We start from the raw sequence: 25,875 nt of genomic DNA, 5'->3' as shown, positions 1-25,875 counted from the left end.
ATTAATATTGACCATTAAATTCTCCATCAATGAGATCATAAAATAAAAGTTATTACTTTAGCAAGCCACTTTGGCATCATTTGTCAAAAGGATTTGAACTAGTTTGAGCATTGTCGAAGGCAAGAATTATACAATTTCATCTAACTTAATCTAGAGATAAATATGAGAGAAGCACAAATGAGGTGGACATAAAAATGCTAAAATAACTGAACTAAGGAGAAGAGCTGGTTATATCACTTACTTATTGTTAGTTTTGCTCTGGTCTAGCTCTGTAAACATAGTCACTATATAATTGGTCAGCCATGTTTATAAGAGCCAAAGAGGTAACAAGGGTGCTCGGAGAAGCTGAATTCCAGTAATCAGTTTTGTAGAACTTTGGTTTGGGAATCTCATAAAGCTGAATAAAAAAACATGATATTGAATAAGTTCTGTTTAGTAATAACGTTATTCCGAGGTTCATCAGATTTGGCCCAGTCCATAAATCGCTTTTGACATCAAGAATCTCCCACTCAGGTGCATTTTCTGGTCGTATCTAGTTTTGCATGGTCAATCAATATGTAATTTTATTGTGTGAGAAATCTTGAACTTCTAAGATATCCATTGATTAGACAGCTTAAAGTGACTGTTAGTAGTGCAGCTACTGATGCATCTTGTTGCATTATTTGGTTGCAGCAATGTTAGAATTTCAAAGGTGGGAACATGCAATCAAAGCTTTCTCTTTCCATTGTTTGCCTAACAAAAGATGAACAAGACTAAATAGGAATGTATCCCATTATCATAATACTGTTAATTTTGTAATAGACACAGTCACTTCTACATTGATGCACTTAAGCCACTTTAAAATCAGAGCTTATCAAAATGGTGTCAATGATGCGCTCCTATTTAAATACATAATCACACAACTCAAATTCAAGGCTTACACCACTGTCTCCAATGGAACAAAACCCTCTAATCGACAACAAGCCCTTTCGGTATATTCATGACTTGATAGGAGAGAAATCTCAACACTTATTGACATGCACTCAAATTCATTTGTGGACCCTAATTACATGTCATGATTCATCATTTGCTTTTGTAGACAATTTCTTCATCATCCACATCAAATGCTGGGTTACAAAGGCATCTAAATAGTCTACCAATACCCTGTCAGATAAGAAAAATGAACCAATAATGATATATGTCATTTATCTAATATAATAAATTAATCACTCTGTTGGAATGAGATTTTTTAGTCTACAAAAATTTTCTAACATGCCTGAGTAAGTTGGGGGGTTCGATACGAAAGTGCTCTCGGTGAATCATCCTCAGAACTGGAATCAGAACTGCTTCCATCATCATCAGTGTCAGCAGCATCTTTCTTCTTTGATGTGCCTCCACTTTGTACATGCTTTCCCTGCCGAAAGCACCATCAATTAATAGACAGTAACCAGAAAACATCTTTTCAGCAACATCATCATGATTGTAGCCGCTTTTTTTTTTCCCCCTTTTCCTTTCAAGGACCAAGTTGTTCATTAACTTATTTCAATCCAAGATTTTAGCTTATTACTATGTGAGCATCATCTTATCATTCGTTATGACTGTATGCGAGTCATTTTACATTCTCATAATCTCATTATATCAAATGGATGAACATTCATCCCATGAATGATTTACAGCTTGTCCAATGAAGGCAGTATAAACATTGAAAAATTAATATACTCAAAACATTAAAAAATAAATAAGGCAAATGCAATTTATGAAATTATTTCACAAAAAAATACAAACACAAGGTTCTTTGGAAAATTGTAATAATCATTTCACCTGAAATATATTCCCAAGAAGTTTCAAAGCCTTAGCACGAGCTTTAAGTTCTTCCTTCTTAACATGATTTTCCCTTAGCACCTGCAATGAAATTTAAATTCATATAAAGGACCTTAAGTAATTGAGATTTGTACTATTTCTTCAAGCAGTTAATATTTCATGAATTGCTCTAACTTAGCAGGAAAGAACAGAAGTGCAACATGAACAAGTGTTAGTTGATTGGAAGAAACAGAGAAACTCACCATTTGGCACACATGTATTAGGGTTACTTCAATATCTACTACATTCAATTTCCATAATGAATTCATCAGTGTGTCTTTATTCAAGCGTACATGTGATTCAACATCATTTTCAGGAGGAATACCATCCATTTTAAATTGGTGGCGGATGTCTTCTTGAAGTTGCAGTAACTGAAAAGCACCTGAATATATTTTCTTAATGCAATTAGTAGCAAAGGCTCAAAAGTTCCAAGCAGAAATGTGGTTTTGGGAAGAGAGATAGAAGAGGGGGAGCAGGGCTCATATTAACATACCTTTTGCTGCAGTTATCTGTGACTTCCAGAAATGTCCTTTATTCCGAACCCACTCTGCCAAAAATGGGACTCCTAGATAAATGGCTTTCTTTCCAAGCTCTTGTGCTGCTTGTCTAGAATATATGTGGCCAATAGTGTTTAATATGTTAACTCCAGAAGCTGCATAAGAAGACAATCGAAATCGTTTAGCAACATCATGTATGTGCACCAATGGCAGGCTCATGCATTAATATACTGTCAATAAAATTGTAGAATGTAATTACAGACATTAATACATTTATCTGTGAAGTAGAAAGATAACTAGAGGGTTCTTAATGACTAATAGTTGCCTATAATCAATTCATACACTGCAGACTATTGGGTTCTCTAAATTGATAGAGAATCCACCTTTCATTAAGCTTGCGTAGGATTCTCATCCCAGACAATATGTTTCTGTAGTGGAGGCATAAATTATGGGTGATATTCAGCCTTGGAATGAAACATCATCTAGACTTTGTCTATACGAAAGTAGTCTTTTGCTTCAAGTGAATCTCAAGACAGAGGTATAATTGAGGAGAATATTTTATCACAAAAAAAAAAAAACATAAGAAAAATTACCTAGTTATACATAGATGTTGAACCAAAATATTTTAGGAACCAAGGTGAATCTAAGTTCCAAAAAATATTTTTATTAGGAGTTGAGACTGATTATCTTTCAATAAAGAATGTCATATTCCCATTTTCCTTATCCATACTTTCTATTTTCTCTCATCAATTGTCAACTCTCACACTTGGCCAAGCCCGAACAATTTTAGTAACTTTTTAAGGAAATACTGAAAGACAACATTATCATTATTTAGATTAAAGATTATCAAGATTATTGAAAAAGAAAGAATTCAATAAAGATTATCAAAACTACCTGAAAAACATGTCTATACTATGTAAGCTCTTGTTTGGGGTAAATATTACCAAGCAAGAGAAACAAAAAAGGAAAAATAAATCCTGAAATACAACATTATTCATTTTCTCTAAATCAACAACATACTGTCTCTATATCATAAACAACTAAAGCAAGGTTTGAAAGTATTCTAATAAACAAAACAACTAAGACAAAATCATAATAGATAAAGTAGAAATAGCTACTAAAATTGAGAGCAAATGTGACTTTCAATTTTAATTTTGTCAAGATTGTAGAGTAATGGACAACATTAATTAGTCTATCGTTCAATACTGGTCATTAAATTTTGGAGTCAGAGATTCCTTGTACAGTTTAGGAACCAAATAACTAACATAGTAAACCGCATAATATATAGGCAAAACACATAACCCTGTCACTATCAAGATTATGTTTGAATGCATAAAATGAAATTAGAAGAGGCAGGAGGAAGCTTAACTAACCTGCCCCAGAAAGCCGTCTGGCTTCAGATTCTGCAAGCCATAAGAATCCCTCTTTGTCTCCTTGAGCGTATTGATTAAGAAAGCTTTTCAGTGATCTTGCTAGCTTTTCTTCTCTTTCTTTCTGGATAGCCTACATTATGTAGTTGCACACCAAGAAGTTGCCAGTAAGGCCAGAGAAATGCATTATAGAAACAAAATATGATTTGATTATTTTTTGGTGTACTAAAAAACGTAAATAACAGTAGCATCCAATAGGATGATAAGTTAAGCAATGTGTAAGTTAAAGCTACATCTGGCTGTAACTCATGAGAGTTGAAGAAGGCCAAAGGATATACAGGTCATATCAGGAGGTAATTTAGCAGATGGTTGCAGCCAGCTAACGCTTTTGATTATATATAATTTTTTGTTTCAGAATTCTAACCACCAGAGCAACCATACATAAGACATTGAATGACATTTATCTGTGAACAATGTGAAAATTTCAAAAATATTCAGATAAAACATCTTGCTACAACTTCATTTTGAGTTTGGATAACCAATATGGAGGAATATGCTAAATAGACTGTTAATTCGAATGCTGGCAGAACACAACAGATTTTGGATTAACTGAACTTGCCTTCAATTTATCGTGCATTTTCTCAGGATTGTCACTCTCACCCGCTAATTCAGAAGAAGCCATTGATGCCACAGCTAGATGTCCTATGTAGTCCTCAAATAACTCACTTCCAAAGAGTAGAGCAAAGACAGCCATGGGGTCAAGCATGGCTTCTCTGGAATGGAAAACAAAAGATTATTAGGAGTGTAGGGTAAAATGTTCGAGGAAGAGCATTGTGCAGAAAAGAATTCTTAATGATACTTCCACGTATCTTTTGAGTGTTAAGTTTGTGTCTCATAGAACTCAGTAGCTAGAGACAAATAAATGAACTAGGACCTTGTTCTATGCTTTGTTTGACAATTCTATGCTTTGTTTTGTTTGACGATTATTATGACAATTCTATGCTTTGTTTGACGGCTACATCTAGCAGGATGAGTTGTTTGGTCTGGACTCTGGTATGCAGTACATTATGAAATAAACATTACAGAAATGAAGCTAAAATTTGTGTCAAAAAATTCATTCCATAAAACTAAAGAAGAAGAAATGTTAATGAAAATCAAATATTTTTCTGCTAATAGAGTCCTTATTGTTTTTTGATAGTAATATGAAACTCAACATAGCATTAATAGGACAACTCACAATAGCTCCATGAGCACAAGCATAAAAGGATTACCTAGATATGCAATTTTTTCCATTTTGATCATAAGTATCTCTTTGCACTGGATCACTCAAAACTTGATAAGCCTCACCTAATACCTGCAATCATAAAATGTAGATTAAGGACTATGATAAAAGAAAACATCAAGAGTAATGCAATGAGCTGACTTTACTTGAATTTTGTTTACAGGAAAAAATTAGTAAACAGCAATGGACTTACCTGAAATCTCTCAGCAGCCTGAGGGTCATTTGGATTTTTATCCGGATGAACTTGCCTTGCCTGTACCAGAATTAGCAGCTCTTACTCACTATATGATCTCAGAGGCAGGGGGGAAAAACTACTAAATGAAACGCCAATAATGAAACTATTTTCAAGAAAGTCTAATTCCAAAATTTACATGATTATTTCATAAGACATGTAGGTATGTATGACCAATCAAAGAAAAATCTATAACAGATGAAATAAGACAACCCCATTTAATAATCCATGAAGATCTAGCAGGGTGATCTAGGATCTAGCTTTACAAATATAACAAAGAACATAGTGAAATATGTCAAATAAAATCAATTGAAACACATCACTTCATTTCTTTGATACGAAATATGGCATGTGAATTATTAGAAACCAAATTGATAAGGCAACTTGAAAACTCTGATAACATGAGAGAATCAATCAAACATTATATATATATGTCCTAGTGAGTAGTGGCACACACATAACACAACACAGCACAAGAATGGGATGCAATCCAGACCTTGAGATAATAAGCCTTGCGAATTTGCTCCTCTGAAGCAGAGGGACTAACTCCAAGAACATCATAGTACTCGCTTTCCTTAACCATTAATTCTGTATCCTAGTCTCCTGTATTCTTGGACTCGTTGAGCTTCTAGCTAGAATGCAATAAAGATTATAAAAACAGAGAGAATATGAAGAAAAAGAAAGAGAGGGTGCTAAGTTTTTGAACCCCACGAGCCTCACTAGTCTTTCCAGTTCTCAAAACTAATAAACTATTACCTGAAACTGCTTTTTCGCGGGAGGAAACACTTTTTTTTAACTGTCACAATGGTGGAGCTTATGATAATGCTTTTTTAGAAATTATAATTTAAACATAATTTAGAGGTGTGACAATAAACCTCTATAGGCTCAAAAGTAACATATTAAATCTAAGGTTTCAAGAAGTAATAAATTAAACCTTATAAAAATTTAAACTCTTTATTCATATTAAAGCTCAAACACAATATCATTCCACTTAGATGGATTAAGGTTTGATTTTAATTTTCCACTAAAAAAAAAGGTTTGATTAAAATTATAAAAAAATATAATATAAAAAAGAAACTCAAGTTTTATTTGTTCCTTGTGAAACTGTATGATTTAATTTGTTATATTTTGAGACTTCAGTAATAAATAGCAACAACTTACCACCTAGGATTAATTGTAAAAATATTGTAATTTTTGAACATTTCTTATATTTAAATGGTAATTTTTGAACTATAAGATTTCATTTTGTTACATCCTTAAATTAATTTAAGATTTTAAAATGTGATTTTCTATATATTTTGCAAATTGCTTTCCAAGGTTGATGTTGGTTTTCTAAAGCTTCACTAAAAAAAAAAAAAACAAAGGTGATGTTGGTGAGCTGGGTTTGGGCTTCTATATTATTGGTGGGGGGATCCATGTGGGGTTACTTTTTTTGGTGTATCATGTGGTTTTTATTTTAATGTGGGCTTTTTTGAGGTGGGGTCTATGGGATATTTTTGTTGGGCTTGATTATGTGCCCACCCTGTTTTTAGTAGGATATGTGGATTATGTCGAATTAAAATGTAGTGTGGCTGAAGATTGGGGTGTCAGTTTGTGATTGTGATTATTAATTTCTAGGTTAAATTATATTGTTGATCCTTGAAATTTACATAATGAGTGTTTCTAATCTCTAAAATTTAAAATGATCTTTATTAATTCTTATAGTTTTAAAATTAAGTGTTGTTCGTCTCATTGTCAACTTTTGTTAGTTTCATTACTTAAATGCCTAATATGGTAATGGGATGACATTTTTTAATGGATAAAATTTGGCTACAAATTTAGTTGTAGTATTTAGGCTATAATTTCACTCAATATCTTTTTATTGGATTTTGACAAATCCACCATTGGATTACATTTTCTTCTTATATCCTCCATACTTGCAAAATTTCTAAAAAATAAAAAATAAAATAGTCATTTTATTAATAAATTTTTTAAATTGCAAGTTTTTGTACTCTAAAATTATACATAAAAACTAAGTTTATGAATCATATAATAAATAACATTTAATTGACACAAAATTTGACATGTGTTAAGAGGGACGTGTGTTAAGAACATTAAAAATATACAATGTAACGTTTAGATATTTAAAATATGTAGTCATATTAATTTTTTTTAAAAGAAGTTGTAACTTTAAGCTACCATCAAATTTGTAGCCAAATTTTGTCTTTTTTTTTTTAAAAAAAAAAACAGCAACATATTCTATATTAATAAATTACACCAAAGCACATAAGAAGTTTGATCTGGCTTCTAGTTGATCTGCCAACTTAAATCGAACCAACTCAAGCTCAGTTTTAATCAATTCATTCCTTCCAAAATCCTCAAGGACAAACCTAGTGAAGGATTCGCCATTACCATTGTATCCTATTGGCCGTGCCGCAACGACAACAAAATCCAGTGATGCAGCCCCAAAGGAATTCTGAGATGATAAATTGACTAAAAAATATAAGTAATCTTATGCCAATCGATTATGTCACAGTAAGATTGAGTGAGTTAGTTATTATCCATTGCAAAAGAGATGAGAGCAAAGTCATTAATACAAAATTTTAATAATACTTTTGCCTCTCAAAAAGCAAGAGGAATGGTTTAAATATATATATATATATATATATATATATTATAAAGAAAGAGAGGGTGCTAAGTTTTTGAACCCCACGAGCCTCACTAGTCTTTCCAGTTCTCAAAACTAATAAACTATTACCTGAAACTGCTTTTTCGCGGGAGGAAACACTTTTTTTTAACTGTCACAATGGTGGAGCTTATGATAATGCTTTTTTAGAAATTATAATTTAAACATAGTTTAGAGGTGTGACAATAAACCTCTATAGGCTCAAAAGTAACATATTAAATCTAAGGTTTCAAGAAGTAATAAATTAAACCTTATAAAAATTTAAACTCTTAATTCATATTAAAGCTCAAACACAATATCGTTCCACTTAGATGGATTAAGGTTTGATTTCAATTTTCCCCTAAAAAAAAGGTTTGATTAAAATTATAAAAAAAATATAACATAAAAAAGAAACTCAAGTTTTATTTGTTCCTTGTGAAACCGTATGATTTAATTTGTTGTTTTTTGAGAGCTCAGTAATAGGTAGCAACAACTTACCATCTAGGATTAACTGTAAAAATATTGTGAACTTAACATTTCTTATATTTAAATGGTAATTTTTGAACTATAAGATTTCATTTTGTTACATCCTTAAATTAATTTAAGATTTTAAAATGTGATTTTCTATATATTTTGCAAATTGCTTTCCAAGGTTGATGTTGGTTTTCTAAAGCTTCACTAAAAAAAAAAAACAAAGGTGATGTTGGTGAGCTGGGTTTGGGCTTCTATATTATTGGTGGAGGGATCCATGTGGGGTTACTTTTTTTGGTGTATCATGTGGTTTTTATTTTAATGTGGGCTTTTTTGGGGTGGGGTCTATGGGAGATTTTTGTTGGGCTTGATTATGTGCCCACCCTGTTTTTAGTAGGATATGTGGATTATGTCGAATTAAAATGTAGTGTGGCTGAAGATTGGGGTGTCAGTTTGTGATTGTGACTATTAATTTCTAGGTTAAATTATATTGTTGATCCTTGAAATTTAGATAATGAGTGTTTCTAATCTCTAAAATTTGAAATGATCCTTATTAATTCTTAAATTTTTAAAATTAAGCGTTGTTCATCTTACTGTCAACTTTTGTTAGTTTCATTACTTAAATGCCTAATATGATAATGGGATGACATTTTTTAATAGATAAAGTTTGGCTACAAATTTAGTTGCAGTATTTAGGCTATAATTTTACTAAATATCTTTTTATTGGATTTTGACAAATCCACTATTGGATTACATTTTCTTCTTATATCTCCCATACTTGCAAAATTTCTAAAAAAATAAAAAATAAAATAGTTATTTTATCAATAAATTTTTTAAATTGCAAGTTTTTATACTCTAAAATTATACATAAAAACTAAGTTTATGGATCATATAGTAAATAACATTTAATTGACACAAAATTTGACATGTGTTAAAAGGGACGTGTGTTAAGAACATTAAAAATATGCAATGTAATGTTTAGATATTTAAAATACGTAGTCATATTAATTTTTTTTTAAAAGAAGTTGTAACTTTAAACTACCATCAAATTTGTAGCCAAATTTTGTCTTTATAAAAAAAAAATATACGGCAACATATTCTATATTAATAAATTACACCAAAGCACATAAGAAGTTTGATCTGGCTTCTAGTTGATCTGCCAACTTAAATCGAACCAACTCAAGCTCAGTTTTAATCAATTCATTCCTTCCAAAATCCTCAAGGACAAACCTAGTGAAGGATTCGCCATTACCATTGTATCCTATTGGCCATGCCGCAACGACAACAAAATCCAGTGATGCAGCCCCAAAGGAATTCTGAGATGATAAATTGACTAAAAAATATAAGTAATGTTATGCCAATCGATTATGTCACAATAAGATAGCATCTCCAAGAGCATTGGCATCCACATATATTAGCTAAAATTTGGAGAATATGGCTGTGTTAGTGCTCCAGCAGCTTAAGCAAGGTCAGTTTTTTTTTGGGCTCATGAACAGTAGCCCATCAAGTCTAATGGGCTACTGTTCATTCTTCAAATTCTTATTTTGTATTATAATAATTAGGTGTTGAGTAAAAAAATGTTGGAAGATGTGTAGTTGTTAAAAAAAGAATAAATAATGAAAGAAAAAATAATATTTAAATGAAATAGAGAATGAGATAGAGAATCTGTTGGAAGGTGTATTTAAAAAAGTAGATAGATAAAGGTAAAAGTCACTATTCATTTTTCAAATAGTACAAAAATTTGATGAATCTGCTGGAGATGCTCTAAGTGAGTTAGTTATTATCCATTGCAAAAGAGATGAGAGCAAAGTCATTAATACAAAATTTTAATAATACTTTTGCCTCTCAAAAAGCAAGAGGAATGGTTTAAATAAAAAATATATATAATATATATATATTAATAATATAAAAAGTTGAATAAATCTTATTTAAATATTAAAAAAAACTCCACCTTAAACTGTCTTAAACCTCAGACTAAATTGGGTGGGCCCTAATGATCATAGATTGTTTCGTGGTTGTACAGATCAAGCACATAACTAATTTGAACATACAAGCCTCACAATATGTGAATAATTGAGAAAAAACATAACATAAATACAAACTTACACAGATAAAAGTAAAACCAAAAACCATTACTCAATCAGATGACATTCATTTCATCAAACTGAGAAGGTTAGGACTTAGGAGGCATTAAGTTAGTTCATGGATTTTACAGAGATAGAGAATTTTGATTAGAACAATAAATATTGAAAAAAAAAAAAAAAAATCTCACACCACAAAAAGGTCCTACCGGGAGTCGAACCCAGGTCGCTGGATTCAAAGTCCAGAGTGCTAACCACTACACCATAGAACCACGAGCTTGTGAGAGGACCGACTTAATAGAATATATTTATTTCTTGCTGAACCCCACTCGCGTGGGAATATGGTAATCAATGACTTTTGACTTTTGACTTTTCAACTGGTATTTATTTTAGCCGTGAAGTTGATCACAGTTGTTTTCTTTGGTATTTATGACAAGTTCTTTTTTAATACATTTCCCTCTATTCGCATTTTATTTCCCACCTAATTTCACTTCATCAATATTTTAGCCTTCATCTTCTTTCACTTTACCAATATGAAACCCACTTTCTTTCACTTTACCAATATCAAAGGGAAGAAGAGATGAAAAAAAGCTCAAATGTTCAATAAAGGATTAAGCAACTATTATACAAGGTACAATTATTTTATTTTATTAAATTCATATTTGTCTTTTAAATATATTTGAATATGAGGTTAATCTTTATGTTTAATACATGTTGTATATCATAACACCAATGGAGGAGAGAGTAGTTGTAAGTGAAACTCATCAAGTTGTTCAAAGGAAGTGTTTTGACTTAAATGAAAGACTTCAAGAAGTTACTATTATTTTATTTTATTTGTATCATTTTTTTTATTCATTTATCCTAAAATATGATGCTGATTTTTTTAATCTTGTCTTAATATAGCACAAATGGATGGCAATTTAGTTGAAAGTGAAACTCATCAATTTGTTCCAATGAATTGCTTTGACTTAAATGAACCACCTCAAGAAGGTAATATTATTTTTATTTTATTTGTAATTTGTATTTCATTTATCATAGAATATGATATTGATTTTTTTTTTTTTAATATTCTTGTGTAACTATAGCACAAATTGATGATGATTTAATTGCAAGTGAGATTCGTGGAAGTGTTTCAAGGAATTGTGTTGAGTTAAATGAGTTTTCGAATGATGGAAAAAATAATAACACTTGTGGAAAGAAAATAATTGATTGGAATGAATGTCCAATAGGTGAAACGGAGGTTATTGAAGAATATGAGGATATAAATTCAGTAGAAAATGGATTTGAGCCTTTTGTTGGTCAATGTTTTCTTAGCGAAGAAGAAGCTTTTAATTTCTATAAAAATTATGCAAATCGATGTGGTTTTACTATTCGAAAAGGTCGTTCTGAGAAAAAAAATGGAGAAATAGCAAGACGCGATTTCTTTTGTCATCGGGAAGGTAGACAACCACTGAAAATAGTAGATCCATCTAAGGAGCAACGAAATAGAAAGTCTTTAAAATGTGGATGCAAAGCTCATCTAACAATTGTATTGCGAAAGTCGATAGACATCATTCCAAGAAAATGGCATGTCACTATGTTTGTTGTAGATCACAACCATGAATTGTTGTCCCCTTCAAGAGTGTGATTTCTACCAGTCAATCAAGTTATCACTGAAGATAATAAAAATTGCATTCTCCTATATAAAGAAGCTAGACTTTCAGTTAGAGAAATAATACACGTTATGGAACTAAAGAAAAATGTGAAACGTGGACATCTTCCTTTTTTTTCAACAAGATATTCATAACCTTTATGTGAAAATGAGAAATATGCAAGCAATGAATAATAATATCATGGATCTCTTACAATTTTGTAAAGTTGTTAAAGGAAAGAATTCTAAGTTTTAATATGCATTTACAACCGATGAAGAGAAAAAGTTGGAGCATATTTTTTGGTTGCCTCATTGTATTGATTGGTACCAAAAATATGAAAATGATGATTTTTTATACTACTTCAAGTTAAATGCTTATGATATACCTTTTGGTAGTTTTGTTGGTGTCAATAATTATGGAAAAAGAATTCTCTTTGATTGTGCACTTTTGTGAAATGAAAAGAACTTGTGTTTTTCAACGGTTAATGAAGGTATGTTATTTATCTTATAAATTTGTACAACTATTTTTCTATTTTATTTAATTAATTAGTAGAATAATATTAATATATATACTTTGAAATGTTTCCATATTCTAATAAATTTGTGTTTGATTAGCAGAATTTTGCATATTTAATGAAGAAGCAACCCAAGGCAATTTTGACAGATCAAGATCCATGGATTACAGATACAATATCAAAAGAATTACCAATCACAAAAAATGCCTTTTACATACGGAATATTACCGCTAAATTTAGTAGTTGATTTATATCAATTCTTCATAATCAATATTTAAATACTTCATCTCTTATGTACATTCCATACGCAAAATATCCATACTCTCACACTAGATTTTCACTCTTTAAGAATATTCGCATTTAAAACATTCTGTACACACAATATCCACACTTTAACACTAGATTTTCACTTTTTAATAATGTTCACATTTAACACATTTTTAAGAATGTTCACGTTTAACAGGAGACGTTTAGTTCATTATGATATGCCCTTGATGAGATGCACATTACGATGATGTAACATTAAAGTTTTTGATTTATTTTATTTTTTCTAACATTATCATAGTTTAAAATTATAAAATATATCACATCATTTTAATCTCATCACATTTTTAAACAATACAATGTTGTATTATTGTATTGAGATTACATAAATAGAAAATTACAATAACATAATATTACAATGTAATGTAACATAACGACTTACCAAACACCCCTATAATGTGTACAAACAATATACAGAATGAGTATGTGACAATCAAAGCCCTGATCACTATGACCATTCTAGGGAAGAAGAGCCGCATCCAAAAACAAACTTGGTGCGGAGACAGTCAAGAGAAATTCAAAATAACTAATGCATTTCTACGAGGTAACTCGTGGTATATCTTAAGGATTTCTTTGAACTTTTTTAGGTTAAAGACAAAGATTTCTTTAACACTTAACGTATATAAGGGTTTCTGTCCAGGCAAAGCGTGAATAAAAAGAAAACAAAATAACAGAGATACTTCATCCAAGATGTGGGCAAAAGAAAGATATGAACTTAGATAAATGCATTTTACTAATTATATTTAAAGGGTAGTTGTTGAGCCACAAGGTCAAAAATACAAAGCTACATAACATAAATTGGCTGTCAAAATTTTCCGGGCCCCTATCCAGGCTCTGCTTGCTATATGTGTATGTAAAATCATCATCTGAAAGCACTGTGATTTCCAAAACACACAAAATAATCACCTTCAGCAACTATTTACTTCCTCCCCTTTCCTCTTTTTCCTTTTCCTTTTCCATTTCCATTAAATTTTTTACCCTTACTAGATTTGCTCTTCATGAAGGAGATCTTGTTTGCCTTTTTCTGCCTCTCCTTCCGAACTTGTTCTAGATCTTTAATTTCTGAACGTACATGAGCATTAGGCACATGATGCTGCTTCTTGCCTCCTCTAAAGTTCCTATTAATCCCTTGTGATCTACGATCTCCTGAAAATAGAAGCAAGTTTAAGAAGAAAGGAATATAAAAGACACATCAAATCATATGCTTTGACATTGAATGGAGGGACAACAAATTCCCAATATAATCAATATTCACACACACACACACACACTAGTGATGAACTGTAGACAGACAATAACAGAGCAAATAGAATGGAAATTTTTCTTCATGTGATTATTTAGTAAGATTTACTAAAATCTTGGGTTTGTGTTTGTGTGCGCTAACTAGTCCATGTATTTCTGCATTGTGTAGCCTCATCTCATTGAACATTTGGGCTGAAGACTCAAGAAAGTACTCGTCAGTATATCAACTAGCATAAGACATTTAGCAGGACCATGAGATCCATAAGTTGGAGGTAGCGCCAGTTAGAGAAAGAGTATAAAAGGCCAAGTGATGCAAAATGGGGATCTACGACAAAGACCAATGACTGCATTATGTCAATAATTACTTTCAGACTGGTTATATACAGTACATGCTCCATTTGATTCTGAGAAAATTGAACGAAATGAGTTGCAAAATTTTCAAATTGTACTAATATACTGCAGTATTTTATTCATTAAATGAAAAAAAAAAAAAAAAAAAAAAAAAAAGGATCAAATGGCTTGAGGGAGAGAAGGGGTAAAAAAAAAAAAAAAAAAAAAAAAAAAAAGAAGGGGAAAAGAATCAAATGGCTTGAGGGAGAGAAGGGGGGAGGGGGGACCTGGGTCTATGAGAAATCAAAAAACATGCACAAAAGATGGAAGGGCGATAATACATTCTCACAATTCATTTCCTTACACCTTGCTTCTTCTTCTTTTTTTAAGTAAATAAAAAATCTATTGAAAAAAAAATGAAGATTTTATGTATACGGGTATAAACACAAACATTTCCCTACTATTTGTTTCAGGTTAAAAAGGAGGATTAATTTTAATTGTGATCATAAAAAGACAAAAGAAAGACCAAGAAAAAGCAAAGCCAAGCCAAGCCAAGCAACCAAATATCCATAAGAGGAAGCATAAAAGCACAAAAAGAGGGCCCATGTTGTGAGGAAGAAATGGTCTGAATGGAGAACAAGAGAATAACAAGTGCATCAGTATCATCAAATGGGGACCCGGGGGAAGAAAAACCCATTGAGAATTCTAATGCGATTCTTGCCTCTTTATTTTTTTTTTTTGAAAACACAGACAAAATCCGAAGCAATTATTAACTGCACATTACTGAAAACTGGACAAAACACAGTAAAACATTCAACCAACTTCAAGAGAGAGAGTCAGAGTGTAGATAAAGCAAGCAACAAGGAGCTTCCAATTCATTGAATTACCTGACATGCTTGTGGATCCCTCAGCATTCCCTTCACTATTGGCTCCTCTAAGAGATACTTTATTGTGCGACTGTTGCTTCCATTTCTTGTATATCCCAGTTTTATTAGCTTTAACTTTAGCACCACTCTCTGTCTTTATCTACACCACAAACAAACAGAAAACATTCATTCTCCAAGATGGGAATATAAGCAATTCCAATTTTTGTTCTGAATATAACAATAAATGATTTATTTATAAACACATGTTACAGCATTAATATCAGACAGACACATAGCATAAGACCCTAATAGTACTAGCTACTATATAATTGCATATTCCAAGATGCACCAAGAAGGATTCATCAACCTAGATATTTTACTTGTATGCCATTTGAGGGAATATTATACATGGAAGATAATTCAAAAATGAGAAAGGAGACGGAAACAGTCTTCTTTCTTTTGTGATCATCACTAAACACATGACATGCAAAAATAACACATTTTCAATTTATGCCAACAGGTTAAAAAATGTTTAGGTATAAAAGCAGTGGAAGAGAAATCAAAAGGCATTATTCAAATATATAGCCCTACAGTTAACCTACATATGGTCATTCAAATGCTAAAATCACAAATTCTGTGTCTCAAAAAGTTCTATCAAGAATGACCAAAACATTCTTCCAGCAACTGCGAAAACAGTCACTGAATGGCCATGTAGGCAACTTCCATTCCTTGCAGAAGTAGGGTTTCTAAACATGACATGTTTCTCCACAGGCATGATCCAAAAATTCAGTTATTTATCCTTTTTATGAGGGACAGAACCATTGGCTTTTGTGGATGCTCAGAACAGTACTGTACTTTGTTACTTCATTATACATGTGTTAGACAGTTGACTAGTCCTTTGGTGCAAGAAACACAAGGAAAATCAAGATAATCCCAGTGACAACATGGGGCGACAAGTTTGAAAGGAAGTAGGAAGGCATAGTATATCAAACTTATGTCTAACTTAAGATCTGGCAACCATTTAATGCTTGCCCCAACAAATGAAGACTTATTTTGAATGAAATACTACCAGCAAGTTCAATACTATGAATTGAAAACAGAACACGCACCATCTTATTCACCCTCACAAAAATCAGATGCATAAAAATATACACGTTTCTTCTAAATGCCAAATATGTTATAAGCGTAGATAAGTAATTTGCCAATGGAGCCAAAAAAAAAAAAGGAAAATAATTTCAAAGAATAAATACCTTTCCACTAGCTGTAACACGATCACCATTATTTAGCTTGATATACTTTTTACTCCTCTGCCACCAAACAGATTGATAATGTTAAGAAGAAAAATAATTTAAATAAATATAATCTTTCTCTCTCTTTTTTTTCTTTTTTTTTTTGAGAATCATATAATCAATATTTTGATAAGTATAAATATAATCAATATTTAACGGCTTAAAGTACCTTGTCCCAATGATACTGAGATTTCTGTTTCTTCATTCCCGCACCATCATCAGCAACTAGATCTAGGACAGCAGATTCCAACCTAAAATTATAAATGATGTCAATAGACAACCAATCAGTAAGAAAATACAGGACTCTATATCTAATCTCAAATAACACAATACATAATCATGTCAAATCAATTTATACAAAAAATTTCAGCTGTGAAATTGTAAAGTTCAATATTGCCCACACATGTGGAGGAGAGAGATGGGTATAGAGATGAATGCAGAATTGATGAAGAGGTGCTAAATGCAATTGCAAAACATAAAACAGTAAAGCCAACAGCATCACTTTAAATAAACAAGTACAGATATGAAGTTGTAAAGCTAAACATTGCCCACATACATGGGGAGGGGAGAGTGGAGCACAGAATTGATGAAGCAGGTGCAATATGCAATTGCAAATATAGTAACGCTAATAGCTGGGCATATGTGGCAGATAAATTCACTAGCATCTGCAGACAGTTGCATGCCAGAAATGACATAACATCAGCCATTAAATTTCCCCCGTGTGCATATGCATGCGTGTGTGTCATTGCTTTTCATACATTGTTGGTATTTTGAACCAAAAAAAAAACTTAGATATATCCAAGCATATACACAGACACAAGCTGCTCACTAAATGTTTTTTAATAAGCAGCTCTCTAAATATGAAAATAAGAAAATGAAAATCATGTTTTATGTTTTCTCACATTAACGTTTTTCAAGTCACATGAAATAAGTCTTTAATCTAACCATATTCAGTTTCCAATTTTCAATTTTTCACTTCCAGGCTATTTAAGATTGATATACTCTTTTTTTTAAATGGACAAGTAATAGATTTTATTGCAATGAAACTTAAGATTGATATACTCTGGGCTCATCACAATGGTAGATAAAAACTCATCATGCAAAATGAGCTCAGATGATATAAGAGATTTACCTATTTGATCCAAAGTCCTGGTTAGCTCTCACTGCAAGTCCTGCTTCCATATGCTGAGAATGACATGAGGTCACAAATCTAATGGTCAGCCACCTTCTCAATGTTTAGAGCCAATTTACAGCTCACATTATAACACATTAGCATATTGTAACATAAAATTGGAACAAGCAATCAAGATGAGGAATATTAGGAGTTATTGCAAAGCTAACATTAGAAGATACAAAAGATGTATAACCTACATGATTTGTTGGTACCGAACTGATAAAGTACTCCTCATCTTTGAAGCTCTTTGCCTTTCTCTTAGACCCACAAACTTCTAACATCAAAGAGTATACATCAAAATATTTTCATTATATATGTGTGTGTGTGTGTAGCAAGAAACAGGTTTACTCAAAGATCTCTCACTAACATATACATCTTTTATTTATATATAAAAAATAAATAAATAATAAATAAATAAAATAAAAAAGAAGAAGAAGGAAAAAAAAAAAAAAAAACCAATTCAATGAAATTTATTTATATATAAAAAATAAATAAATAATAAATAAATAAAATAAAAAAGAAGAAGAAGGAAAAAAAAAAAAAAAAACCAATTCAATGAAATTGGTTTTTTGTTAGTGGTGAATTGCTATTCTTTCTTTCTTTTCTCCCTTTCTTTAACTTCATATCTTGCTCTACAAGGAAAAATGGGTAATAGCAAAATAACAACCCTAAACATCACCCAATTTACAATAGATCCCATAAACATTATACGCAATCAACCCCCTAACTTCACTCAAAATTGCAAAGAGCCCTATTGTTATTAATATCCTTCATATTGAAATATTTAACACAAATATTTTTAATCTTGAAAGAGTTTTTTTAGGGAAGCTAGGGGCTTTTTGATTGAAATTATCTTTTTTTTAAGTAGGGGGTTATTTGCAATATTGAATAAAGTTAGAGGGTTGATTGCTTAGTTTTAATGTTTAGGAGGCACATGATAAATCAAGTGATAGTGTAAGATGAATTTTTTGTAATTTACCTAATAGAAATATGAAAGAAAATGGCTAAGTAAATCCGGACAATAAGGGGGAAAATAGAACTTGTCCTATTCAGTTTAATACTCTTTTGTTTTCCTTTTTTATTTTTATTTTTTTTAATATTCTTTCCTCAAAATAAATTCTTATATTAATTAATTATAAATGAAAAAAAATTCACCTAGAACCAAGTAGTTCCAGCAGATTATTTACAAATCATTATCCAAGCTGAGTCTTAATAACTTCAAAAATTGGAAAACTGATTCTCAAAGTTCAACCTCTAAAACAAGTATTGCACTTTGTTCTAAAAATGTTCTGCATTGTTTCTCATTTCCGTATTTTGTTAACACAAAGACCTTCGTGAGAAGCTGCAATCCTCCAAATGGGAGAAGACTCCTCCTTGCCCCAAATAAAAATCTCCTATTTAAGGATCTTACAGGAAACCCATATTCTAAAAAGGTCAACTACTTCATCCAGTTGTCAAAAGCAAAAAAACACTTACAACCAACTGATTTACTCAAGCAGATTTTTAGCAAGAGCTGCCCCACAGTATCATCACCAAAGCTTGGGGACCATACAAAGAGTCTTTTTAAGGCAGATACCTTGTAAATGCAATCCTCAATCTCTTTCATAAGACTCCTATAAAACTTTTGCCCTTGGAAAATTTTGCTGAATTATTAATGGTTGTGAACAAAATGAAAGATCTTAGGGAACGTTTGGTACGCTGTAATAGCTCCTGTAATGGAATAGTTATTCATGTGTAATATCAATTTGGTCATTTTGTTGCACCTTTATTACATGGATTAGTTATTACATTGGAATAACTATTCTTTAAATTGAAGAATAGCTATTCCTCTTTAAAATGGATGTAATAGCTATTTCTTAGTACATATAATAGGTTTTAAAATTAATATATTTCCAAAAATATAAAGTTTTCTTATACATCATCTTTTACAAGTTTTCCTTATGTAACAACCAAACTTATGAATAGTAATAATTATTCTATTACAATGTCTTTTATTTCCAGTAATAAAAATTACTATTTCTAATGTAATCTACATTCAGTGTACTAAACGTACTCTTAGTGCCCATTTGGGAGAGTGATTTAAAACTGCACTTTTTCTAAGTACAACTTTTTCAAACAACCAATTTTCAAAATTTTGAAAAATGAGTTGTATCAAATGGGTTAATTCCATTAGCTGCATAACAGGGCCCCCCTTTTTTTTAGGTAACTACATGCAGGGTTCCTAGAAGTGGACTCAAATTTTACAAGGAACAAGTAATCAAAGAAAGTTTTAAGAATCTGCTATGGCAGAAAAAATTTATTTTGATTTAGCAAGAAAAGATTCAAAGAGTGAAAAAAGGTCTAGTTTGTAATTTCTAAAACTATGATATATGTAGAAGGAAGCATGCGAAGATATAAAACATGTATACATATATTCACACAGACGTATGTGTGTAGAGAGAGAGAGAGAGAGAGAGAGAGAGAGCAAACTATAAACACTAGATACCTTTTTTCTCCTCCTTGGAAGAAGTGATTTCAGGATCAAATTCCTGTATATACAAAAAGACTTTACAGTTCAGAAAGACCAGGAAACTAGGGAAACTTTGTTAACAATTATTATTGATCAGTATAAAGCAAGTATATACCATAGACCTTTAAAAATTTTCAGCTGTCTCATCCAGTTAAGTGAAGTGTTTGGACCTACCAAAAAGGTTCACAGGACCAGGCCTGAATTTTTTTTTTTCCTCCAGTTTACCTTTCTGGCCAAGTGTGCATGGTAGAGACTCAAGCCCAGCCATAAACATAAAAGGGAAATTTGAAAAATATTCATGACCAGAAAAATTGCCTATCAAAATATGATCACAATACATTATCATTACAACAGATACTCTCTCCCTCTCTCTCTCTCTCTCATGTGAATGACTAATAATAGTCATGGCAAGTAAAATTAACAAAGAAATATGTCATGAATAAGTAAGTTAATCAAGTGCTAACTGCTAAAGCCGTATCCCTATTTGCATCATAAAGAAACTTCAAAAGCATAATTTACTACTTTGATAGATTTACCTCATCCACATGATTGGTAGAATGTTTCTGATGTACCAAATTAATGATCTCTTCATGAATAGCTCTTTTTTTCTTCATTACATCAACCCATTGTCTAGAAGGACCCTGCAATCAAGTCATAACCTTAATATAATAAATTCTAATTTTTAACATTGATAGAAAATGTGCAACCAAAATTATGTGGAAGGTGTACGTAGAACATAAAAAAGGACCAGATCATAACAAAAATAATTTTTAGCAAATCTTGATTTAGGAAAATTAAATAAGTGATAAGAAGAGAAAGGAAAAGAGTGATTATATTGTTCAGTTGTTTGGTCATGTGGAGAAGATCGATGGAAAATAAAGAGAAGAAAAGAAGATCTAGGGAAATTTTGTTCTTGCTACCAACTTTCTCCCCAAATCTAGCCTGATTATGAAAGAGAATTCCGGTGAGGCTAAGAGGAAAATTTCTGAATTATTCTCATCCCTCTTTCTTCTTCTTCTTCTTTTTTTTTTCTTTTTTTTTTCCCCCTTCTCATTTACTGACCAGACAATGAAAAAGAAGAGAAATTAAAAACGAAAAAAAAAATAAAAACCTTCTTTTCTTTTCCTTTCTCTAGTGTTGAACCAAACATAGCTAAGAAATTAAAGAGGTAACAACTCATTTTTTTATGTACATTTATGCATTCTCAAAGATGATAAATGCAACTAACAAAATAACAACAGATAGAAGTCATTCTCAAAGATGATAAAGATAATACAACGTCACAAAGTAAATCCCAGCTTTTACCAATTACTACATAAGCAATTTCGCAAATATACACACATTAATAAGATCAAGGGGCTAGAATTTGATCATCAATAGAACTATAATTTAAACCTTTTTTTTTATTGGTAAGTGAAGGACATGCCATTTGAATTAGAACTCATTGTCAAAACAATAATTTTCTTTTTAATTGGTAAGTCGGACATAAACCTGTGGATTTTTAACCTACAACTTCATCCTAGCCCTTGCTTTTACAATGAGAGGAGGTGCCATTTGAGCTAGAGCTCATTGGCAAAACTTTATAGTAGAAATATGAACGTTGAAAGCTTTCTAAATAAGATGAGGAAGATATGAAGGATGAAATTTTTCTATAAGAGATGAGGAGCATGTACTTATTAATTAAAACAATCTTCCTCAGGCCAAATTGCATAAGTGGAGAGTTACCTGCAGACGCTTTGATTTAGCAGCTTCGCCTTCAGCTTCCAAAATGGTTTGCTTGGGTCTAGCATAAATCAAACATTTTTAACGGTTACAAATTTACAGCTTTACAATATCAGGAAATCCTATATAAAGATGGACAGGAAGGAAGAAAGAAATCATTCAAGCACTCACCTGAACATTTTCAAGCGTTCAGAAAATGCCAATGCCATTAAGTCTCCACCTCCCAGCACATTTCTGAATATTGGGTGCAATCCTTCACGGGGTAAATCCTTTGCTCTTTTAATGGACTCCTTTGAAGGTAAGGGTTTTGTCTTGGAATACAAACGAAAAGCATTTGTACATGTTTTCTGCATGGCATACAGGTCTGCTGAAGAATCAATTATTTCCCTAACTCTGTCTGAAACAAGATCAATAACTGTCTGAGGGAAACGCCCATAGATGGTTTCTCCATTTGCAACTGCTTGATCAATCTTGGACATTACTCCATCCATATCTCGCAAAACCTCCTCTTCTGAGGGTGCAGGTCTGACAGGTTTTGAGAGAAATAGATGAAGATCTAAAAGGTATGGCATATCCTCAGATGTCAAAAAAGAAAATGCAGTACCAGTCCGACCTGCTCTTGCAGCTCGTCCTACTCTATGGACAAAAATTTTAGGTTTTGGGGGAAAATCCCAGTTAATGACATTGTCAAGCAACGGAATGTCAATGCCCCTAGCGGCAACATCTGTCACAATCAGCAACATAGTCTTTCTTGCCCTAAACCTTGATATGTGAATTTTACGAGCATCTTGATCCATATCACCATAACATACAGAAGGCTCGATACCCTCTTCTCTAAACAAAGTATTGAGAAACTCCACATGATGTTTTGTGGACACAAATATCAATGTCTGCTGATCGGAAGTAATTTGCTCTCTTATCAAATACAATAATGCTGCATGTTTTTCTTCGTGTCGTACCGTGAAAAAGGCAAGCTTGAGGTCAGGGCTAATTTTAGTTTCCAGATCAAGTCGCACAAGCTGAGGGTCTCGCAGACCAGCCTTGGCAAACTCAGCAAGGGCACTAGGTAATGTGGCACTGAAAAGCAAAGTCTGGCGGTTCTCACTCAGCTGGACAAGAATCTGATGCAACTGCTCAGCGAAACCCATGCCAAAAAGAGAATCCGCTTCATCAAAAACAACATATTCCACTGTACGCAATGACATGTCATCAACCTCAGACAGATGATGCATGAGCCTACCGGGAGTTGCAATTATGATATCAGGACTCTGTGATAATTCTTCAAACTGGCTCTCCATGCTATCACCACCAACTAGTAAACTAATACGAAGATCTGAAAAGAAAGCCCAAATTTTAAACAGGCACTCTTTTTTGTAAGAAAAAAAATAGACAAAATTTCACAATCATTCAAGGAACTAATGACAGTCGTAGTAAATATCACCCCAAATTACAGTTCCTCTTTCAACTTCTAGCTACAATTCTGCTCCTTTTTATAAAAAAAATTTAGAGCAAAATACTATACTTCCAAGACTTTTTAAAAATATCAAATTTGCTCCCTAAGCACAAACAACACTTAACAAGTCCCATATTTCGCCAAGAGCCTTGTAGCTCATTAGGTTGGCACCTCCTAGAATTTCTAATGGAGACATTCAGGGTTCAAATCCTCCATCCCCATTGTAACTATCGACTTATCAATCTTGATTGCACAGAGTCTCACAGTGACTACATTATCGCAATTATTTGGATTTCACCCTAATTGTTAATCTAATGATAACAGAGAATCAGTTGGTTCTTACAATTTCTTATAATAGGAACTTATTATCTGCTACAAATCCAACAACAAAATATAAAGTAAACAAACCCTAAATTATTCAATTTTCAGAGCAATAAAAAGCAAATTAGGATGAACAAACCGGTGAAGCGGCCGAGTTCCTGGGCGAACTTCAAGGTCTGGAGCGCCAAGTCTCTGGTGGGAGACAGGATGAGAGCCCTGACGCCGCCCTGGGGAACGTGTTGCCGGAGACGCTCGAGCATGGGGACGAGGAAGGCTGCGGTTTTGCCGGAACCGGTTCGGGCCATGGCGACGACATCGGAGCCGGAGAGAATGATAGGCATGGTCTTGCGCTGAATTGGGGTGGGGACTTTGTAGCCCTTGCGCTTGATTCCTCTGTAGACATCGGGACTGAGATTCAAGGACTCGAAGCCACCGGACTTGGCCTTCTTCTTCTGCTTCTCTATGCGTTTCTGCTCTGCCTTCGAGCTCCCCAGAACTCTCTCCAAACCACCCATTTTGGTTTTGGTTTTGGTTTTGCACCCTGTGTGGGTTTAGGGTTTTGTGATTGGGGTAAAGCTTGCTTGGTTGTTTACCGTGGGGTTACTTAGGGTGCCGTTTGTTTTTTAGTGTAAAACTTTTCTTTTCTTTTTTGGAAAAACGTTTTCCTAATTTTCAAGTGTTTGGAATGGTTGGAAAACTTTTATGATAAATTTTATGTAATCTATGATAGAGATTAAAGTATTCTAACCAAAAAAAAAAAAAGATTTAAGATTAAAGTATAAAAAAATAAAATAAAATGATTCACAATATAATTGATGCTTTGACAACAATGCTTACTACTTCCATCCAAAAAAAAAAAAAAAAAAAAAACAATGCTTACTACTTATTGACTCGAGTTGGGTCCAGTTTCTAGTTATATTAGATCTATTTAGATAATGACACGTGTTAACTGTTGGACACGAGTCATCATTTGAATGGGTTAAGTGCAACTAAACATTGGACTCAATATTTACCATATTAATAATAGTATTTAACTTTTTGGTTCTATATATAAGTACAAAACAAAAACTACACATGGGTGAGTAATGATTATATATAAAATGAACTAATCTCAAAAAAATCATTGACCAAACATAAATAATGAATTATGATTAGAAATATTTCATATCAGATATATGTATCTTCCTTCTCACAGTGTGTTGACGCATTGTGAGAAAGATGATGCATGTATCTAATTCATGAGATAATTATTGTAGTGATGATCCATTTGTTGCAGATCATTGTTAAATTTTGGCACATTCATTCCATCCCATTGATTGATTTTGTTTTAATTACTAATTGCCCACACTTTTGAACTTGATGAAACAAGAAAAGGTAGGAGCTTGAAAAAAGTTGGATGTAAGAATAGGTTAGATCTAAATTTAGAAATTTATCGGACTTGCTCGGCAACCATTGTGGGCGACTTCAGCATCAAAGACACAATTGCAATTAATACATAACAAAAGTTGTATATGTTAGAGCCATGTAAAAATGATGCTATCCTCGCCACTACTTACCATTTTTAACATTAGGAAAAATTGTCTCCAGGCAATTCTAAAGAGTTAACTCCAGTTCTTTAAACAATTTTTTTTTTTAAAGGAAAATTCTCTAAACAAATTGAAAAGAGAAACAAAGGAGACTCTTACTAATTAAGGACTAAGTTGGTTAGTTTTGAAATGTTTTAAACCATTTGACATTACTCCCATCCTCAAGATGTATATTTTATTTTACCAGTATATGTTTCTCTCAGTGAAAATATTTTCGGCTAAAACAATCCGTCTTAACAAAAAGAGAGGGGCATTAGACAAACTCTGCTACAAAAAAGGACAACAAATTCTGACGAAGCACTTATTCTAAAAAAAAAAAAAAAAAAAAAAGGGTTCTGCGAATGTGCTGAACCATATTATCAACTAGTTGTAAACAATCTTCTTTTTACGACATGCTTTGATTTTAACACAAAGCCCAGTTTGTTGGCTTGTTGCTGTTGTTTAATAGTTATATCAGGTCCAACACAATGATAGAGCCATAACAGCAGCCCATAACGG

At 32.3% G+C, this 25,875-nt stretch overlaps 2 protein-coding genes, 1 long non-coding RNA gene and 1 other non-coding gene across 6 annotated transcripts; 1 reads left to right on the top strand and 3 right to left on the bottom strand.

Annotated features, from left to right (window-relative positions):
• Positions 1 to 539: 539 nt before the first annotated feature.
• Positions 540 to 5,932, bottom strand: LOC112035462 (chaperone protein dnaJ 10). The gene is made up of 10 exons (XM_065781094.1): positions 5,717 to 5,932; positions 5,182 to 5,241; positions 4,978 to 5,060; positions 4,326 to 4,479; positions 3,710 to 3,839; positions 2,333 to 2,491; positions 2,043 to 2,221; positions 1,801 to 1,881; positions 1,256 to 1,393; positions 540 to 1,143 (listed from the first exon to the last, which is right to left on the bottom strand). Exons 1-10 carry the CDS (start codon positions 5,801 to 5,803, stop codon positions 1,063 to 1,065), a joined length of 1,152 nt encoding a protein of 383 aa, XP_065637166.1. The 5' UTR covers positions 5,804 to 5,932; the 3' UTR covers positions 540 to 1,062.
• Positions 5,933 to 10,616: 4,684 nt separating this feature from the next.
• Positions 10,617 to 10,688, bottom strand: TRNAQ-UUG (transfer RNA glutamine (anticodon UUG)). The gene has a single exon. It is a non-coding gene; the product is annotated as a tRNA-Gln (tRNA).
• A 186-nt stretch (positions 10,689 to 10,874) lies between these two features.
• Positions 10,875 to 14,562, top strand: LOC136070744 (uncharacterized). 2 transcript variants are annotated; one of them, XR_010631981.1, is made up of 3 exons: positions 10,875 to 11,047; positions 11,320 to 11,406; positions 14,297 to 14,562. It is a non-coding gene; the product is annotated as an uncharacterized LOC136070744 (long non-coding RNA). The 2 variants fall into 2 exon arrangements; XR_010631980.1 differs by lacking the exon at positions 14,297 to 14,562 and adding an exon at positions 11,796 to 12,124.
• Positions 13,592 to 24,388, bottom strand: LOC112035421 (putative DEAD-box ATP-dependent RNA helicase 29). 2 transcript variants are annotated; one of them, XM_024068252.2, is made up of 11 exons: positions 23,931 to 24,388; positions 22,189 to 23,350; positions 22,021 to 22,078; positions 20,832 to 20,936; positions 20,272 to 20,314; positions 17,984 to 18,060; positions 17,745 to 17,797; positions 16,782 to 16,863; positions 16,574 to 16,630; positions 15,345 to 15,483; positions 13,592 to 14,031 (listed from the first exon to the last, which is right to left on the bottom strand). In XM_024068252.2, the coding sequence occupies exons 1-11, from the start codon at positions 24,304 to 24,306 to the stop codon at positions 13,805 to 13,807; spliced, it is 2,379 nt and encodes a 792-aa protein (XP_023924020.2). In that variant the 5' UTR covers positions 24,307 to 24,388; the 3' UTR covers positions 13,592 to 13,804. The 2 variants fall into 2 exon arrangements, with proteins under 2 accessions (XP_023924020.2, XP_023924028.2); XM_024068260.2 differs by having other exon boundaries at positions 17,984 to 18,057; positions 23,931 to 24,387.
• Between the last annotated feature and the right edge of the window lie 1,487 nt (positions 24,389 to 25,875).

Source organism: Quercus suber, unplaced genomic scaffold, assembly GCF_002906115.3.
Source record: "Quercus suber isolate HL8 unplaced genomic scaffold, Cork oak 2.0 scaffold_257, whole genome shotgun sequence".
NCBI lineage: Eukaryota > Viridiplantae > Streptophyta > Magnoliopsida > Fagales > Fagaceae > Quercus > Quercus suber.
Note: the sequence above shows the minus strand (reverse complement) of the source record. Positions and strands in the feature narration are given on the sequence as shown.

Coding starts and splice junctions, on each gene's coding strand:
- LOC112035462 (XM_065781094.1), bottom strand. CDS start 5,803: ATGGTTAAGGAAAGCGAGTACTATGATGTTCTTGGAGTTAGTCCCTCT. Junction 5,242..5,716: donor GCAAGGCTTATTATCTCAAG/GTCTGGATTGCA, acceptor ATTCTGGTACAG/GCAAGGCAAGTTCATCCGGA. Junction 5,061..5,181: donor AGGCTGCTGAGAGATTTCAG/GTAAGTCCATTG, acceptor TTATGATTGCAG/GTATTAGGTGAGGCTTATCA.
- LOC112035421 (XM_024068252.2), bottom strand. CDS start 24,306: ATGGGTGGTTTGGAGAGAGTTCTGGGGAGCTCGAAGGCAGAGCAGAAA. Junction 23,351..23,930: donor GGAACTCGGCCGCTTCACCG/GTTTGTTCATCC, acceptor CTTTCTTTTCAG/ATCTTCGTATTAGTTTACTA. Junction 20,315..20,831: donor CTACCAATCATGTGGATGAG/GTAAATCTATCA, acceptor TTGTATATACAG/GAATTTGATCCTGAAATCAC.